General features: G+C 40.6%; 1 protein-coding gene across 1 annotated transcript in view; it reads left to right on the top strand.

Moving 5' to 3' along the window:
- Nucleotides 1–14309: 14309 nt before the first annotated feature.
- Nucleotides 14310–20137, top strand: part of NAF1 (nuclear assembly factor 1 ribonucleoprotein) — a 51114-nt gene continuing 45286 nt past the window's right edge. The window contains exons 1-2 of the mRNA XM_075543648.1: nucleotides 14310–14823; nucleotides 19244–19412. Coding sequence (XP_075399763.1) covers nucleotides 14471–14823; nucleotides 19244–19412 — 522 coding nt within the window. The 5' untranslated portion in view covers nucleotides 14310–14470. The remainder of the gene's footprint in view (nucleotides 14824–19243; nucleotides 19413–20137) is intronic.

The following is a 20137-nucleotide window of genomic DNA, read 5'->3' as shown; positions in this document are numbered from 1 at the left end:
ATTCTCAAATAAGTTCATTGAAATATTTTGTGCCAAAATATCATTTAAATATTTTATTTTCCTACTAGATTCCCCCCTCCTCCTGCAGTACAAATGACTGACCTTGACTCCAGCCTTACTGCTTTAGCAATACAAAGGAAGTACTAGTCGCTTAAACCAAAATCCTAGTGTCAGAACAGCCTCTCACCAGCATTTGATGAGGGGTTGTAGGTGTCTCACTGACCTGTACATGTGTCTATTTATGCTTTTTTAAAACCATGGAATAAAATAAGATTAATCAGCATGTAATCTATAAAAATTCAACAATTAAACATTTTTGAAAAAAAAACCCCAAATTATGAAATGACTGAGGTCTGTAAAGAAGCAAAACCAGTGACTTGTATGTGTGTGCACATAGAAAAAATTAATATCAAGAAATGACTCACACAGTTATACAAGTGGGTACATCTAGTATGGTTCAAATCCGTGCTTCAGGCTTGAGCTGAAGGTTTCTCCCGACTCCTGTAGTTTTAAGGGCTGACATCAGGTAGCAGGAAGACCACAGTCTGGTTGATGGAACACTGAATTCAGTTTCTGAGATTGGCAGAATGAATCCAAAGTTAGCAATCCTCTGATGAATCCTGGTATCTGTACACAAAAATCCCCAAGAGGTCAAAGAACCAGGTGCAGGATCTAAATCCAGCAGTAGACGTAAGACAGCTGTCGCACACTGTCAATCTGTACTAAGAGTAGGCCACACTCCAAAGACAACCTCCCTTAATTGAAGCACAACCAAGATCAGATGAATTGCTTAGCTGTTTCACAGAAGAACCCATCATGGACTTGAGCACACTATGCTAGATCATATCATAGGAGAATCCTGGCCCATGCAAGATAGCATCAAACCTATCACAGACATAATGTCTTGGGTTTGTCTTGGGTTAGGGAATGTCTTGGGTTTCAACTCATTGGTCATCATCATCATCTTTGGGTTTTGTTTTGTCTTGGGCACTAAGTTATTTCTTCAAATAAAACCATATTTGAAACTCAACATAGATAGAAGTGCTGGAATTTCAGTCTTTCTGGATTGGCCCCGGATGTACTCTGGAGAGTCTCTTAAACTCTGCTCTGGTGACATGTTCTCATTTTCAAGTGGAACTTTAAATGATACTGTCCATAAGCTCAAGGGCCATCTGATTTTGCTTACCACTTTATTCCTAGTAACCACAAGACCCGACACAAAACTGATGCGAAGTAAATGTTTGTTCAATGTCAGAGATAAATTCCTGGGCAAAGTCACACAATACATTGGTGAGGTTGGAATGGAGTACATGTGAATGGGTAGGTCAATGTTGGTACTGATACCAAAATCAGGAGTACAGGAGAAGTATAGGGAAAAGAATCCATAGATCAGTTTTGGACAAAAGGTTGGAGGTATTTATGGGGTACTCAAGAAGCCATAGAGGGGCAATGGTTGAGAACACTAAGCTGCTACTGAATGGTCAGAGATTCAAACTCAGCATCAGCTCCACAAGTGAAAGACTTGGTGATGTACTACTACAAAGATTACAGCCTAGGAAACGCTACAGGCTATCCTACAGAGGCATGAGGCATTGGACTAACCTTGACATCACACAACAGCGAAATGGGGCATTCAAGTGGTATTATCAGCAAACTAGAAGATATATATATATATATATATATTTCTATGTATGTCAAACCACACAACTGTCTGTATTTTGTTACTTAATCTTATCTTTAGTAATATGTATATACTACATACAGTGTTGTAGCACATAATTTGCTGATGTTATCTTTCTCACTCACTTGCAGATGCTTAAAGATTGAATTAAAATGAAATCATTATATTAGGGGCTCTTACAGCTCTTATAACATTCCATACATCAATTGTATCAAGCTTATTTGTATATATGTTGCTATCATCATTTCTAAAACATTTTCTACTTGAGCCCTTGATATAAACTTTTTCCCTTCCACCCTCATGCATCCCTGATACATTATATATTGTTATTACTATTTCATATCTTCCACCGTTCGTTGTCTCCTCTCATCCACATTTCTGTTATTCATCCCTTTGGGGGAAGGGGAGCTATATATCAAATCATGTGATGGCCTCCCCCTTTCTCCCCCTTCCCTCTCCCCAAACATTCCCCTACCCTCATGATATCACTGCTACCACTACTGTTTCTGAGAGATTTACCTGTCCTGAGTTACATGTGTCCAGAGCTCTTATCTGTACCAACATGTGTTCTCCACACTAGCACAATTTGGAAGGTAGAACTGGGTCATGGTTGTGGAGGTGGGCAGAGGAGGGAGCATTCAGGAACTAGAGGAATGGTGTGTGATTCATCAGTGCTATACTACACCTTGGTTGAATCATCCCTTCCTTATAATCCTTTTATGTACAGATTGGCTTTTGGTCTCCACTCCAGCACCCCTCATTCGCATCTATATAGTTCTTTGGGATCTCTTGATACCTGATACCTGATCCTATCAACACCTTATGATCACGCAGGCTGGTGGGTTTCTTCCATGTGGGCTTATTAGCTTCCCTGATAAAGACTGAATTTATAAAGATAGTTAAAAGCAAAGGTAACAATGAAAACCAAAACAAACAAACAAAAAAACAGGGAGAAAGCCTTCGTTTTAGATTAGTTGGAGCAGATTGTCTAAAATTGGGGACAATATGTATTCTGTTTAGACTTTGTATCTTACTTCTTCAGCTTCTCTTTTGCACAAGATATTCATTCATTTAGCATTCAAGTACTGTGCTAGTGTTGCTCATTTGAACATGAATGCAGCGTTTCATAAATTTTAATGGGCATGCAAATAACCTGGAGAATCTTGCCAAAATGCAGGGTTTTAGAAGCTGTAATTTTTTGGCCACAATATTAAAAAGAAAGTTTATTATAGGTAATTGCTTCCACTGTATATACCGTTTCTGTGGAAATAAGATAGCAACTTAGATTACAGAGATTTATGACAGTTTCATGAAGATATATGAAATCTCAAACTTGCAAATCTTTTTATTTCACTTATAAATCATTCTGTAAATTTAATTTCTTTTAAATTTTATGGGACCATATCAGGAAAAAGTTGAGATTACTCCATACTTTCCAAAGAGGCAGATACTCCTGGGATAGTCCTCTGCACACACATGTTTTCTACCTAACAAATAACATAAATTGGTGGAGTTCAGTTATGAGCTAACAAATATTATTTTATTGCTCAAATACCTACAGCCCTGTGAGGTACTAGACAGATGATATCTTTTAAGACGTAAATATCACAGAGATATTATATATCTCATGAATGTCAAGAAGAACAAATTCTAACCGCCTATGGCCAGTATATTATGATCATAAGGCTTTGATGTAAAGTGAAGTGTACTTGACTTTCAACCAATGGTGCTAGAAAGCAACTCATTATTATAGTTACACTGATGTTTATAGCTGGTTGTAGAGAATTGGAAGTCCAGGTTTCCAGAAACTTTCAAACTGCCTTTCCTTTTTCCCTTTCTGAAGAGAAGTTATCGGCCACCAGGACGCTTTGCTAGATCCAAATTCATCTGGATGACAAGTTGATGCGATCTGTGGAATGAAAATTAAATTTAGGACGTCCACTGGAAGCTTTCGTTTCCCACTGTGGAGGTCGTTTCCGGTGTCCTTATATTACAGTGGCTGAGTTCTAAGGGATCGTTCCAAAGTAAGCGTCATAGCCACAGGCTGATGACACCGGAATGTGAAGCGGGAAGCATGCAGCTCATAGGCTGGGAGACGCAGAGTCACCTGGAGCTAAGGTTTAAGTGCAGACATGGCAGAGGGCTGACAGCTCTCTGAGCCAGACAGCCCAGATGGGGCTGCCCCTGGAGGTAGACGCAGCATCCCAGAAAGGATGAAGAAAAAGGGTGTCAGAGAGAGTAGACGCTGTACATTTTTACAGAAGCAAGTAGTCCTTCTTCCTCTCTTGGGGTGGCTGAAAGGTTTTAACTTACCAGACAATGCCCCCATAATTCGTAGACTCGTAGTGGTGTCTGAGATGCTCCCTGTCCACTGCTACATTTGGAACAGCAAGGCAGTACAAAATAGTGAAATCAAGTAGCAGGATTTTTGTGTTTCTGAAAATTTCACAATCTTTTCAACAAATACAGGACGGCAAACATGTCAGATTCTATTTCTCACATAAACTCCTTCACACAAAGTTTGTTTTAGAGCATTTAAGAATATTCTGCTTTTAACTGTTCACTTTGAATTGTAGTATCACTTAATTTGCCTAGGAAAATCCTCTCGATCTTAACAGTGGTCCTCTGAGCTACACAGTCTTCTAACGATTTGTCTGTTTCTTTACCTCCAGCTAAAGATTTAAAACTAGAAGTGGGGGAAAAGAAGCAGGGAGCCAACAAACCCAGGGACAAGGAACAAGAAATGATTTCAAATCGAAGGCAAGGAGGGTATATAAAGCCTGGTGGGATTCGATCAAGTGCACTGTATCCAAGAGGAAGAACAGAGAGCTGAATGAAGAGTGAACACGACAGGGGTACAGGAGGAAAATAAAGGAAATACAGGAAATAACTAAGAGACAAAGGACATCTACAGAGGTCTAAACATAGGGATGTCCACATGAAAATATATTAATACATAACGATAGGGATATAGCTCTATGTTCATATATTTATAGGTTAAGTATCAAGGTAGCAGATGAACAATGGGCCTCTACTCAAGTTCTCCCAATGCAAGAACACCTGGTTCTAATAACCTGGAATTCTGTGATGCTCATGCTTCCAACACAGATTGCTGAAGACAAAATGGGTGCATAAGTTAATGTGCCTGGCTATTAGAAGGTATGTGGGGTCTTAAAGGCTTGATGTTAAATAAGCAGCCATCTAGCAGGGAAGCAACAAAGCCCACATGGAAGAAGCACACCAACCTGTGTGATCAGGAGATGGGATCAGGTATCAAGCATTAGAAGACCCATAAAAACCCCAACCATTGTGATGCAAATGAGGGAGGTCAGAATGGAGACCCACAGCCCATCCGTAGGCAATTGGACATCCCACACAGAAGGGTCACAAGAAAGGGACGAGCCAGCCAGGGTGAAGTATAACACTGATGAAACACACAACATTCCTCTAGTTCTTTAACGTTCCCCCCACCCCAATAGCATGACACTAGTTCTATCTCACAAATCTGGCTAGACCAGAGCACATACACTGGAACAGATAAGAGCTCTGAACACTCAGAATCCAGGACAGATAAATCCCTCTGGACCAATAATGAGAGTAGTGATACCATGAGACTAGGGGGAAGGTGGGGGGAGAAAGGGGGAACCGATTGCAATGATTGACATACAACAGCCGCCTCACCCCAGGGGGATGAACAACAGAAACATGGGTGAAGAGAGACAGTGGATGGTGTAAAATATGAAAAGAAAATAATTTATAAATTATCAAGGCTTCACGAGGATGAGAGTGTGGGGGTGGGGAAAGGAGCAAACAGAGGAGGTGAGACGAAGGGCTCAAGTGGAAAGAAAATGTTTTGGAAATGATGACGGCAACATATGTACACATGTGCTTGATACAGTTGATGCGTGGATTGTTAATAGAACTGTAAGAGGCCCCAAGCAAATGATTTATTAAAATTTTTAAAAATTAAAAAAAGAAAGGTGCAAAAAAAGAAAAGGATTAAAGCTATGTTTAACAGCTGTTAGAAATAATGTAGGAATGAGTCCGGCTCTGGAATTAGGTAAACTTGGGATATTTTGAAGCATTTGAACAATTACAAAAATACCAATTGCAAAATAGTGATCTAGTTCAAACTAGGAAAAAAGTTGTTGCTAATGTTTTCCTGAAACATGAAAACCATACACATTCTGCAAACAAAAATACGTTTTGTCTGAAATCTTGGTTTGAAATGAGAAATGTAAGAAAACTTTATCTTAAGTTGAATGGATAACTTAAATGTTATCTGTAGTTTTATCTGTAAATTATTCCCCTCACTGTTATTGTTCTTTAAAGCTCTAATAATTGATTTTCTTTCCTTAATTCTTCTTATAGAAATTATTTATAGGGTTTATTAGCTGATAATCTTTGGTTCGTGAAACTTACTTTTACAGGAAAACAGCCCCAAATGAAGGAAATTAATATAATAAATCCATGAAGATAAGTACTATTTTAAGAGAGGAGGAGGAGGAGGAGGAGGAAGAAGAGGAAGAGAAGGAGAAGGATAAGAAAAAAGAAAAAATGAGAATTGATCCCCTTACAGAAGGGTTGCGGGAAGGAGATGAGTCAGTCAGGTTGCAGTGTAGCAACAATGAAACATACAACTTTCCTCTAGTTCTTTAATACTCCCCCCTCCCCAATCATGATCCCAATTCTACCTTACAAATCTGGCTAGACCATAGGATGTACACTGTACAGATAGGAACTGGAAACACAGGGAATTCAGCACAGATGATCCCTTCAGGACCAGTGGTGAGAGTGGGCGATACCTGGAGGGTGGAGGGAGGTTAGAGTAGAGAGGGGGAACCAATTACAAGGCTCTACATATAACCTCCACCCTGGTGGACAGATAACAGAAAAGTAGGTGAAGGGAGACATCGGACAGTGTAAAATATGACAAAATAAATAATAATTTATAAATTATAAAGGGTTCATGAGAGGGGGGAGGGAAGGGGAAAAATAAAGAGCTGATGCCAGGGGCTTACGTGGCGAGTGGTGTTTTGAGAATGATGAGGGTAACGAATGTACAAATGTGCTTTACACAATTGATGTATGGATGGATTGTGATAAGAGTTGTAGGAGCCCCCAATAAAATGATTTTTAAAAATGCAAATAGAGTGACACTAGGGATAGGTTGAGATAGGGGAAGGAGCTCTGGGGGTGCATTTCTTAAGTCCTTGCCTTGGAGGTTCAAATCTCTCAGGCACTCTGTGAGAAAAAAGAAGACCTAGTGATGTTTCCACAAAGATTTCAGCCTGGAAGACCATATTGGACAGTTCTGCAGACAGAACTGGGAAGCCTTCTTTCAAAGTGTTTCCAGCAAGCAAATTCTGACTCATGGGGAGCCCATGTAGAGGACAGAGTAGAACTGCTCTCTACAGCATTTTCAATAGCTGCTCTTTTTCAGATGTAAATTTTCAGGCCTTTCCTCTTAAGTGCCTCTGGAAAGACTCAACTCTTTGGTTTCTTCGTTTAGCAGCAAAGCACATTAGCTGTTTGCACCACCTAGAGATTCCCAGCCCTGTCTAGGCTGTTACATTTGAACAGAGATCTGAGTAAAGCGAGAACATTAGCCATATTAAAAAGAGAGGAAAGGACAGTGTGGTGGTTACTTAAATTGTGTCAACCTGAAGGTATTCAGAGCGAAGGGGTAGAGTTAGCCTGCTATTAAGGTCACAGTCTGAAGACGCCTCCTTCTGGGCATGACCTTCTCATGAGGTGGATCCTGAGTACTTCCTCTCTTCCACTCTCTGCTCTCACCTTCCTATTAGCAAACCACCATCCCGAGACCTCTGAGCCCTGTGATGCTTCCACCGCCATTGGAGTCACAAGAATTTGCACCCACTGGTCTGTGATCTTCCTGCATTCTGCATCATTGCATGTGGCTGCATGACTCTGAAGAGGGACTTATGGATCAATATGGGGCTTATGGGCCAGTATTGTATTGATGGACTTCATCTGGACTGGGTTGGAATGTTGGCGTGATATATAATTACTTCTTGATATAAAGTTCTCTCTTGCCCATAAATACGGTAAGTGTCCCTGGCTTTGTTTCTCTAGTCAACCTGGTCTAACAGGAACAGCAATCTTTGTCCATCCATGTAATCTCTTTTGGTGTCTTAACAGTCGTATTTTATGGTTTTACTTGTATGCCTATTGTATATCACTGATTAAATTTATTCTTAGGTATTTTATCATTTTAGGATTTATTTTAAATGGTATTGTTTTCTTGATTCACTTTTTGGATTTCTCATTAGGGAAGAGGAACACCGTTAAATTTTTTAGGTTAATCTGTAACTTTGCTGAACACTTTGAATAGTTCCAATTACTTTCTTGTGGAGAGTTTCTGGTATATTTTAATGCATAGGATTATGTTATCTACAAATAAAGAGGGTTCTACTTTTGCTTTTCCAATGTAGATACCCTTTACTTCCTTTTCATGTATTTCTGCTGTGACTAGGACTTCCGGTACAATATAAAGTGGTAATAATGGACATCTTTGTTTCATTCCTGTTTGCAAAGAGAATGTGTTCAGTCTTTCTCCATTGAGAATAATACTGGCTGTTAGTTTTGCAAATATGCCCTTAATTTTAATGATGAGTTTTCTGCTTATCGCTATTTTGCTGGAAAATTTTATTTTTATCAATGTTCCTTTGTCTGATTTACCTGGTGAATTACATTAATTAGTTTTCTAATCCTGGAACATATTTGCATCTCTGGTAGGAACCCCACTTGATCGTTTGATAATATTTACATTTAATATATATCATAAATATAATCAGTTGGCTACAATTTTATGAGGAATTTTTCTTTCAATATTCACAAGAGATGTAAGTCTACAATTGTATTTCAGCTGGTTTCTTTGTCTGGCTTTGGTGTCATTGATACCAAATTTTGGTTTCAAAGAATGAATTGGGGGATATTTCTTCCTTTTCTATAGCTAGAGCAATTTGAATAAAATTAATGTCAACTCTTCACTGAATGTTTGGTATAATTCTCCATTGAAGCTATCTGGAAGGGTCTTTTTGTTATTAATATTGGGAGTTTATGATATCTTCAAATTCTTCTCTTGTTATGGGTCCATTAAAATATCATATTTCAGTTTGTAGTAGTTTAGATAGCTAGTGTGTTTCAAGAAATTTGTCCATTTCTTCTAGGTTTTTTAATTTGTTGGAGTGTAATATTATGATCCTCTTTATTTGGTCTATTGCAATGTTACTCATTTAATTTCTATTTTTACTTATTTTCATCTCCTTTTTTTCCTTTTGTTAATGTGACTAGTGGTTTGTAAATTTTATTGACCCTCTCAAAGAACCAACTTACAACCTTTTTTTATTTTTGTGTTGTTTTTCTGTTTTCTATTTCATTTAGGTCAGCTTTGATTTTTATTATTTTCTCTCTTCCAATGACTATGGACATCCTTTGCTGCTTCTTTTCTGTTTGTTCAACTTGCAGGTTTAGCTATATTGATTTGGTCCTTTCCTCTTTTTTGATGTATGCATTCATTGCAATAAATACTCCTCTGACCACTGCGTTTACTATGTCCCAATAATACAAATGGTTATTTCAGATCACAACAACTACAAAACTAGAGATCAATAATAGAAAAAGAAAATAAGGAAAATAAATATATAAAAACAAAACACCTAGTTTTGCAGTTATGATCACAATCTTTCGTATTATTTTTATATTTTTTAATGTATTGAGGCTTACATGATTTACATGGGTCATTAAGGAGGATGACTCAGGCACACTGGTGAAGAATGTGTACTGTGCTGCCGTTAGAGGAAGTATCACCAAGTGAACCTCACAGACACGCACAACACATTTCCTTTCATCTGTATCTGCGATGACTTGCATTCTAATTATTCTGTTCACCATCAAAAGTATTGTGTCAAATTATCCTACTTGCATTGTAGAACGATTCAGTTCTGTCAGAGTTTTTATGCATTTGGGGTTTTGTCATTGGGTAATGTGTTAGGCAGGATTCTTTAGAGAAACAAAACCTGGACATTTATGAATATATATATATTCAAACCTATATATATGATAGGTTTATACAACGAGAAGGAATATAAAAGCTAATTAGTTCACATAGCAGTACAGAGGGTTCAGTTCAACTCACTTCTATGGAATAGTTAATTTACTGGAAATCTTTAAACACAAGTGAGCTTCTGGGTCCAAGGTCAAGGAAGCGGACAGCAGAGGCCTTCCTGGGGCAAGGCAAGTAGGGTCTGCCCACAGACAGCAAGCAGCAGGCTGAGTGACCAACAGTCAGTAGCTCAGTTGCTTAGCAAAGCAGGCCCTGATGGGATATCAAATGCAATCAATGCAAAGTGACAGGATCTACCAGCCTGAAGCTTAAGTGATGTACGCACCAGCACCATGGCCAAGCAGGTGTTGAAGGACCGTAAGCTCTAGCAACATGTTCCACTGGCTGTTCTGGTTCACAGGTAGTGTAGCTCACTGGTGGAAGCTGAGAACTAGCTACAGCAGCAGCATGAATGCTCCAGCACACTCTGATCACCTGAGAGCAAGAAAGAAGGGGGTGAGTCTTGTAGAGCCATTTACCTCTTTGCCCTCCAAACTGTGACCTGTTAATCACACATGTTCCTATTGGCTGGGTTGGAACAATATAGCTATCACAGGCAGTAAATATGTATTACTGGTATGTCTTCATGGTGAATTGTAATAATATGTAATATTATGTAATACCATCACTGTCTCTTAAAAGTGATTTTGACTTAGTTGATTTTAACAGAGATTATTATTGCCATTCCTGCTCTCTTCTGGTTACCATTTTCTTGGAAAGTTCTTCTACTTTTATTTTTATTATGTTTATGTCTTTGTGTCTAATAGGACTCTATTGTAGGCAACATATTAATGTGTCATACATTGACAGGGAACTTCCAGGACGTGAAACCAGATTCAGAAGTGGACATGAAGTGAGGGATATCATTGCTGATGTCAGATGAATCTTAGTAAAAGTTGAGAATATCAGAAAGATATTTAAAGGTTTTATTGACCATGTCAAGGAATTTGACTGTGTGGATCATAGCAAATTATGGATAAGATTGAGAAAAATGGGAATTCCTTAACACCTAATTGTGCTCATCTAGAACTTTTTCTTCCCAACAGCTTTTTTTTTTCACATTTTATTAGGGGCTCATACAACTCTTATCACAGTCCATACATATACATACATCAATTGTACAAAGCACATCTGTACATTCTTTGCCCTAATCATTTTCAAAGCATCTGCTCTCCACTTAAGCATCAGGTCCTCTTTTTTTCCCCCTCCCTCTCCGCTACCTCCTCCCTCATGAGCCCTTGATAATTTATAGATTGTTATTTTGTCATATCTTGCCCTATCCGGAGTCTCCCTTCCCCCACTTCTCTGCCGTCTGTCTCCCAGGGAGGAGGTCACATCTGGATCTTTGCAATCGGTTCCCCCTTTCCAAGCCACTCACCCTCTACTCTCCCAGTCTCATCCCTCACACCCCTGGTCCTGAAGGTATCGTCCACCCTGGATTCCCTGTGCCTCCTGCTCCCATATGCAACAGTGTACAACCTCTGCCCTAAAAAGTCCTGCAAGGTAGAATTTGGATCATGGTAGTTGGGGGGAGGAAGCATCCACTTCCCAACAGTTTTATTAACATATAATTTACAATTCAGTAGTTCAATCACATCAAGAAGTTATACAATCAACACAATCAATTTTAGAACATTTTCTTCATTCTTTACTCAAGGTTACTAACTTTCCATTTCTCCCAATGTACCCTGCCATACCCTTAAGGAATCCAGTTACTGTCTCTATAGAATTATGTTCTGGATTTCATATTTCATACAGATAACAACATTAATAAACAAACTAACTAATAAGAATAACAAAGTAAAACAAATTAAAAACCTTAATCAACAAGAAAGAAAATAAGAAGCAACAAAGCCCACATGGAAGAACCACACAGGCCTGTGTGATCACGAGGTGCCAAAGGGAACAGTTATTAGGCATCAAAGAACAAAAATTCATATCATTGTGTGCTCACCTCTATGATACGATTGCTGAAGACAAATGGGTGCAGAAGCAAATATGGCAAAGAAAGCTGATGGTGCCCGGCTATCCAAAGATATAGTGTCTGGGGTCTTAAAGGATTGAAGGTGAACAAGCAACCATCTAGCTCAGAAGCAGCAAAGCCCACATGGAAGAAGCACATCAGCCTGTGTGATCATGAGGTGTCATATGGATCAGGTATCAGGCATCATCAGAACAAAAAATCTTATCATAGTGAATGAGGCGGCATCATCAGAACAAAAAATCTTATCATAGTGAATGAGGCGGGGAGTGTGGGGTGGAGACCCAAAGCCCATTTGTAGGCTACAAGCCCCTATAGAAGGGTCTCTGGGAGGAGATGAGCCAGTCAGGGTGCAATGTAGCAATGATGAAACATACAACTTTCCTCTATTTCCTAAATCTTCCTCCTCTCCCACTATCATGATCCCAATTCTACCTTACAAATCTGGCTAGACCAGATGTACACTGGTACAGATAGGAACTGGAAACACAGGGGATCCAGGGTGGATGATCCCTTCAGGACCAGTGGTGTGAGTGGCAATATGGGGAGGGTGGAGTGAGGGTGAGTTGTTAAGGGGGAACCAATTACAAGGATCTACATATCACCTCCTCCCTGGGGACCGGACAACAGAAAATTGGGTAAAGGGAGATGTCGGACAGGGCAAGATATGGCAAAATAATTTATAAATTATCAAGGGTTCATGAGGGAGGGGAGAGTGGGGAGGCAGGGGAAAAAATGAGGAGCTGATGCCAGGGGCTTAGGTGGAGAGCAAATGTTTTGAGAATGATGACAATGAATGTACAAATGTGCTTTCACAATTGATGTATGTATGGATTGTGATAAGAGTTGCCTGAGTCCCTAATAAAACGATAAAAAAAAGAATCAGTGAGAGAAGAGGACACTTCTCCATGTGAAAGACAAAAAATAAAAAAAGGAAAATATTTAAGACTAGGACAAATGTAAACGGATCATAAGGGAGATCAGGTGATAGGCTGCACACATTTTAACTTACTGCATCTTCAGCAATCCACTCTCCAATGCAATCTGCATGCTACCAAGACTATGCACACCCCTGGTGCCTGGTCAGAGGGGATTCATCGGGGACTTAATCCACATGTATTTTCCTTCACATAAAAAACAAAAAGTAAAACAAGTTTAAATAGGTCAAAAGGAGATCAAGTATAAAATATCCCATTTTGACTTAACTATATCTGCCACAATCGACTTTACAATGCTCTCTGACAACAGGGCTATATCCCTCAACAATGATCTGAGGCCATTCATTAGCAGCTTAATTCAGTTGATTCTGATTTACAGTGACCAATTGGTAAAGGGGAGAAAGCGGGGCCTTCTACTCACATAAAGAGTTACAGTCTTGGGAAATTACAGTTCTTGGGAAATCTATCCTGTCCTAAAATGTCCCTATTACTGGACATGGACTCAATGGCAGTGAGATACAGTAAAGAGTAGAATTGCCTCAATTTCCAAGGCTGTGAATCTTTACAGAAGCTAACTGCCTATCGTCCATGGGTGGGTATGAATCAGCCAACTTTTGCTCAGTAGTGATCTTCCGAATGCTTAACCACTGTGTCACCAGGACTCCTTTATTAAAAACAGAGACTCTTGCTCTGAATTTCAATGAAAATCTATTAACTAGGAGGGCATAAAACAGTTCTCAGTGGATAACATTAAATTTTTAGTATAATCTTTGGTAACATGCTATTTAATAAATGGTACCAATAATGATTTGTTTTACTTGAGGGTCTGAAAATTCTGATGTCTACCTCAATCCTACGATTTTTTTTCTTGCTCTCCTTATAATTTAAAGAAACGGTTTCTCAGCCTAAGCTATATTTTAGTCTTTCTCACCGTTTTACAAAGCAATGTCAGAAATAATTGACATCAACATTACTTCTACATCATTAAAACTAAAAAATCCGATGCCCCTTTACTGTTTTCTTTATCAGGCTATGAGGAAATGGAACAGAAAGGAGGGAATAAAAGGCATAGTTCTAGTGCTTTTCTTGAGATGGTCGAGGTGCTGTCAAAATCTCTTAACCAGTTAACTTCAATGAAGTTACTAAAGTAATGTCCTAATGGACTGCTTGGGCACTCTTGGCACTTCCCTGAGCAGTAATCCCTTCTCCATGACTCCACTGCGGTAAGCTTTCACCCAGATTTCCTCGCTGCAACAGAGTCAATTCTGACTGATGGGAATCCTGTAAGGAACCCTAGCCCAGCCTCTGGATTTGAGTTCCAATTTTTACAGGCGTCAAAAGCCTCATCTTTCTCCCAGACCGCGGCTGGTGGGTTCGAACTGGTGATTCTGCGAGTTAGCAGCCCAGCGCGTCACTCGCAGAGGCCCAGATTCAGAAAAACAAAATTCAAGCTTTCTGACTTTAGGACCGAGACACAAGGCCGGCACCAAGAAAGTGAGCGCACGCCCTTGCTGAAGACCAGTAAACAGGCCACGCCCCCGGCGAGCGCCGTACGTCCTTACGTCACCCGCTTCCGGACGCGCTGCTGAGCCAACGGCGGGGTCGGGCCTCGCGACTGGTCCGCGTGTTATCGCTAGGGAAACGCGGGAAGTTGGACCGGGCGGTCGGCGTCCGCCGCGGAGGGGGTTTGGGCCGCTTCCGGGGCGGCGAATCCGGCGCTCGTCGGTTTCTGGCGCGGCGGGATGGAGGTCGTGGAGGCCGCCGCGGCGCAGCTGGAGACGCTTAAATTCTGTGGCGCCGGCCTTGGCGTCGGAGAAGGTCTCCCGGTGTCGTGCCCGGCCTCTGAGCCCGAACCGGGGCCGCCGCCGCCGCCGAGGGAAGCGGCCCCGGACTCGGGGCAGCAGCCGGCGTCCCCCGGAGCCCGGCCTGCCGGCGAGCAGGCGCCTCCGCCCGCGGAGAGCGCCGCCGCCTGCGAGAGCCGCGAGCCGCAGTCGCCGCCTGAACCGGGCGGGAACGGCGTTACGGGTCTGGCCGCGGCCGAGGCACAGATCCCGGACCGCGTGGAGAGCTCGGACTCGGATTCGGACTCGGACAGGTGGGGTACCTGCGGGAAGAGGCTGGACTGATGGGCGGCGGCGGCGGCGGGTCCCCGCGGGGGCTGGAACCCCGAGCTCGCCGGCCCGCTGGACGCACGTGCGGGCACGTCGCTGGGGCCGCCCTTGCCGCTGCCACGCGGGTGGGCATTTCAATGGTCGGCTCCTGCTTCGTGCTGAACCTCAGTGGTGCGCAAGGGCCACTATAGAGGCAGAATACCTCTTAGTGAGAATGGGGAAATGCTGAGGTTATTTTCGCGATCACTGTGCACCCTACGTCTTGGAGATGGTAACTGTTCGATTTGGGGGGCTACGGTCTGAGTTTTCCATAAGATCTGAATTTGGAGGTTTAGCGTGCACTTAAATATTTTTTGCTTTTGCAACGGGTAAATTAGGGATCGTGGAAAGGGTTATGTGTTTCAAGTTTGACACGTGACGTTTGTTATTTTGCAGACTCGTGTGTGTGTGTGTGTGTGTGTGTGTGTGTGTGAGGGGGAGGGGTATGTGCTATGAAATGAGCTAAATAAAGTTCTTAAGTACTGTGCTCTGCATACTGTAAGCGCTCCCCACCCAAGCCGAAACAAGTAGGATGTTACTAAGCCACACTGTACTTTGTATTCAAATATCTGAGTGTGTTGTGTGAGCTATTGAAGTTTGTGCATAATACGGACACGTTATCCCTGCCCTGCATTCTAGTGGGCGAGAAGAAATATAAAAAAGTAAATGTTTGAATAGAAATTTCGAGTTGGTGAAAGTTTCAGTGATGGAACTGACTCCGTAGCAGTGTTAAAGGTTTAATCTTAATTCTACGTGTAAACTGTTGAGTCGTTTTAAACACAGAAGTAATAAACCTCTGCCACTATTCCAATAAGCTCCTTTCTGTGTAGGATGATTGGAATTAAGGAAAGAGTGACAGAAAATCGAATGGAGTAGGGCCACATGTGGAAATAGTTGGATAAAATGTTGCGTTGCTTTATAGACTGACCATGGACCCCTGGCCTAAGTATTTTGAAGTTCTGCCCATCGGGCTTGTTAATGGATCAGCAGTGGACTAGGTAAAAGGCCATCAACTGGGTGGATGAAGATAAAGAACAGACCTGGGTTGAGACTGGAGGGTATGGACTGACATACTGTTTAACAACCAAATGAAGATGTCAGATAGACAATAGGAAAAACTGGAAGTCTACAGATCGGAGGACAGTTCTGGGCCAGAGATGTGAATTTGAATATCATCTGATTTGAATTGATGAAAGGTAGTGTTTACTCTTTAGCCCTATAACGCCCAGCGGGACGTTTTCGTAACATTTAATTAAAATGTATATATTAATGTATGTATATATTGATAACTATGAAAGTAAAGAATAAAAACAAAAAAATTCTCCTGAAATTAAAAATTCAGGCGTTATACGGTTAACTTTGTTTTAGGCGTGTTTGCAAACTTGAGCAAAAGGAGTGGGCCTCATATAACGAACTCATCGCCAAAATACAGCATTTCAATATATTACCGATCTTTTTAGTTTACCTCCCTTGTTTTATCTTTACTATTTCTACCTGAACAATTCTAAACCAAATCTTAGTCATGTGCCCCCTTATAGTTAAATATATATATTTCTTTAATTTTTTAAAAAAGCTTGGCCATCATACTTAAATGTAGAAAAATTAGCGTAAACTTAATACTCATTCTGTATTCTGATTTCTCCACTTGTCCTAGGTGTTTGTTTCTTTAAATTAGGATTCAGCCCATTAGGATTGAATATTGTATACTATTCAAACAATACAATAAATGCTATTTAAAACCAGAAAACTGGAAACCCTCACAGTAAGGATGAGAAAAACCAGGGCCAAAAATTTAACAAAAACCGCATTCCACAATGATTGCTGAAAGTAATCAGACCTGAGTGCAGAAGGCGGTTGAGATGCCAAGCTAAGGAGCATGACCTTTATCTTGTGCACATATAAATTTTTCAAAAACCTTTACACTTTTCTGTTTGCTGGAATGTTTAAAAATAAAAGGTAGAAAGTAGTACAGCACATGCTATAACCAGATTTAACAGTTAAAATGTTAAGGCTTAGATTTAACCATTATTAACATTTTGGGACTATTAGTTTTATACACATACATATTATCGAACTATTCTGGTTTCACTTACAAGTACCATTGACACTTTATGCCATATTATTTCATCTTGCATTTTCTAAGAGAAATGGCTTACACGGTCATCACACAGAGCAAAACTGATAATAATTCCTTATCTAAATTGTAGTCATGGGAGATCCTTTTAAAGCAAGCATGCCATCTTACTAAGATGGAGGCCATGGGAGAGTGGTAATAGCAGGATGAGGTGGTGGCTGTGGTAGGAATAGGTTAGTTAGTATTGGTATCAGTTCTGTAACACAGATGAACAAGTGACAGCAGCGAGGACTGAAACCGGTCAGTGGAATAGAGCAATGGGATAATGAGAAGTTCACCAGTTTGGAGATAGGACTTTGGAGACTGGGAGAAAATGCAATAGTCTAAAATGATTTCAGCAGTGATATAAAAGAGGTGCTCCAGCAGAGAGGTAGGTTCAGTAAGGAGTTGTTCATTGCTGTGACATCTACTCTGCCTCACAATGGTGGCTTGAGTGCAGAATAGAGCCCCTCCACTTGGTTCTTGGGCCTGTGGCCTTTCAGAGCAGATTGCCAGGCCTGTTCTCCATGACAACTTCGGGTGAATCTCTGACCTTTCCTCCCGGTTTTTTAACTTGTTGCACTTGTGAGGTGTGTTACGTCCATTCATAAATCATGGCTAGTGACTTAGAAGTTAACCTACTCATGGACAGTGATTGCAATCACTGGAGCAAATGAGGCATCTGCGGAAAGGGGCACAGAAGGGAGAGAAACTGACCAAACACAACACTGAGAAGCAGCACGTGCAAGGGTCCTGGGATGGGGCTAAATAAAGAGGGATGTTACTGGTGATAAGAATGACTGTATAAGTCAAAACACCAAAAATATTTCAGAGGTGAGAATAGTCCACATGGCTGGTGACTTAGGAATTCAGGTTGTCTGAAGATTAGGGAGAAACTTGGCAATTACGGAAGTCATCTAGCCCATAGAGAGATTCTTCAGAATTGACTCGGTGGCAGTGAGAGTGAGCAAGAGAGCTGCTCTGTTCAGAGCTCCCTTTTGACAGACATCAGCTGTCGCTGGGTATGTGGCATGTGAAAAAATTCTAAATTTAAAAAACGGAACTGCATCGCTTCTCACACTTTTGCCTATGAACAGTGTAAATATTGGAGCCCTGGTGGCAGAATGGATTATGAGTTGGGCTGCTAATCAAAAGGCCAGCAGTTCTAAGCCACCAGCCGCTCCAAGGAAGGAAGGTGAGGCTTTCTTTCATAAGGAGCTACAGTTTTGGAAACCCACCGGGGTAGTTCTTCCCTGTCCTGTAGAGTTGCGTGAATCCGAATTTGCTTAATGGCAGTGAGCTTTGCTTTTATTGAGGGGTTAAAACAGTTTCCCAGATAATGCAATATTTCTAGACTACAGTCACTTTGAATTGTTAAATTAGATCGACAAGAGTAGATGTTTCCAGATGAGTAGATGGAGCAAAGTAGCTATTTCCAGATGAGTAATCTCAGTCTAATGCCATTATCGAGGTCAAGGATTGTAGCCTTCAGTATGTATTACAATGCAGAATAAGGAAGACTAACATCCTCACATGGACCAATGGGTAGCATCATGATAAATGGAGAAAAGGTTGAAGTTGTCAAGGATTTTGTCTTGCTTGGGTCCACAAACAGTGCTCATAGAAGCAACAGTCAAGAGATCAAAAGACGGGTTTCAGTGAGTTAATCTGCTCTGCACAGGACCTAGTTAGAGTATAGAAAAGCAAGAGGGTTACTTTGAGGATTGGTGCGCCAGACCCAAGCCATCGTGTTTTCCATTGCATCATATTCATGTGAAATCTGGACATTGAATAAGGACAGTGACTGGACAATTGAAGAACATAGACGAATCAATGCATTTTAAATTGTGGTGCTGGAGAAAAAATATTGACAGTACCAGGGACTGCTAAAATAGCCAACAGATCTGTATTGGGAAAAGTAAGGCTGGAGTAGTCCTTAGAGGCAAAGATGATAAGACTTCATCTGATCTACTTTGGACATGTCGGGAGGGACCAGTCCCTGGAGAAGGACATCATGGTTGGTAAAGAGGAGAGGTGGTGAAAAGAGGAAGAAGGCCCTCGACTAAATGGATGGCCATGGTGGCTACATCAGTTGTCTCAGGTCCATTGGAATAATTGTGAGGGTGGTGAAAGACTGAGCAGTATTTAATTTTGTTGTGCATAGAGTTGTTTTGGGTTGAAGCCAACTCAGTGGCATCTAACAACAATGCCATTATAATAATTACTATTTTTTTTAACTTTTTCCCCTATAGTGAAACAGATTCAGATACTTCAAGCTCCTCTTCTTCCTCCTCATCATCTTCCTCATCTTCCTCATCATCCCATATATCACTTCCGCCAGTGCTGTCAGATGGAGAAGATAATTTACAAGTTGAGGAGAATAAGAATTTCCTTAAAACAAAAGATGAGTTACTTCTTGACGTAAGTACTTAGATTTGTGATGAAATTTAAGTCCCATCCTCCAGAATAACGATTCTCACCCTGCGGGTCACGACCCCTTTGAGGGGGATCAAATGACCTTTTCACGGGTCGCCTAAGACCATCAGAAAACACAAATAATTCACAATATATAATTACATATTGTTTTGTGATTAATCACTATACTTTAATTATGCTTAATTATGTTCAGTTTGGAACAATAAAAATATATCCCACATAGCAAATACTTAACATTACGATTTATAACAGCAAAATTACAGTTACGAAGTAGCAAGGAAAATAATTTTATGGTTGGGGGTCACTGCAGCATGAGAAACTGTATCACAGGGTCACGGCATTAGGAAGACTGAAAACCACTGCTCTAAAACATGATAGGACTGTTATTGATTGCATTTGACCTATAACTGCTCCATAAATGTCAACTCTTTGTTTTTCTCAACTTTTTATTGGACATGCTTTTGTCATGCATTGGCTTTCTTGTGTAGATGAGAATTGCTGTGGATAATTTCTAATGTTACATCAAACATTTGATCATTGTTTTTTGCTAGGACATTAGCTATATAACACTCAAAGAATGAAATAGATTAATGCAATAAACACCCTTTAATTTGAAGAGGGGAAAAAAACCCCAAAATTTAAATTATAGAGGCAAACATATAACTTCTTTATTCTTTTTACATTGTTAATGTGGTAGATATATAATCATT

Source organism: Tenrec ecaudatus, chromosome 3 (genome assembly GCF_050624435.1).
Source record: "Tenrec ecaudatus isolate mTenEca1 chromosome 3, mTenEca1.hap1, whole genome shotgun sequence".
Lineage (NCBI taxonomy): Eukaryota > Metazoa > Chordata > Mammalia > Afrosoricida > Tenrecidae > Tenrec > Tenrec ecaudatus.
This window is presented reverse-complemented; position numbering and strand designations above follow the sequence as displayed.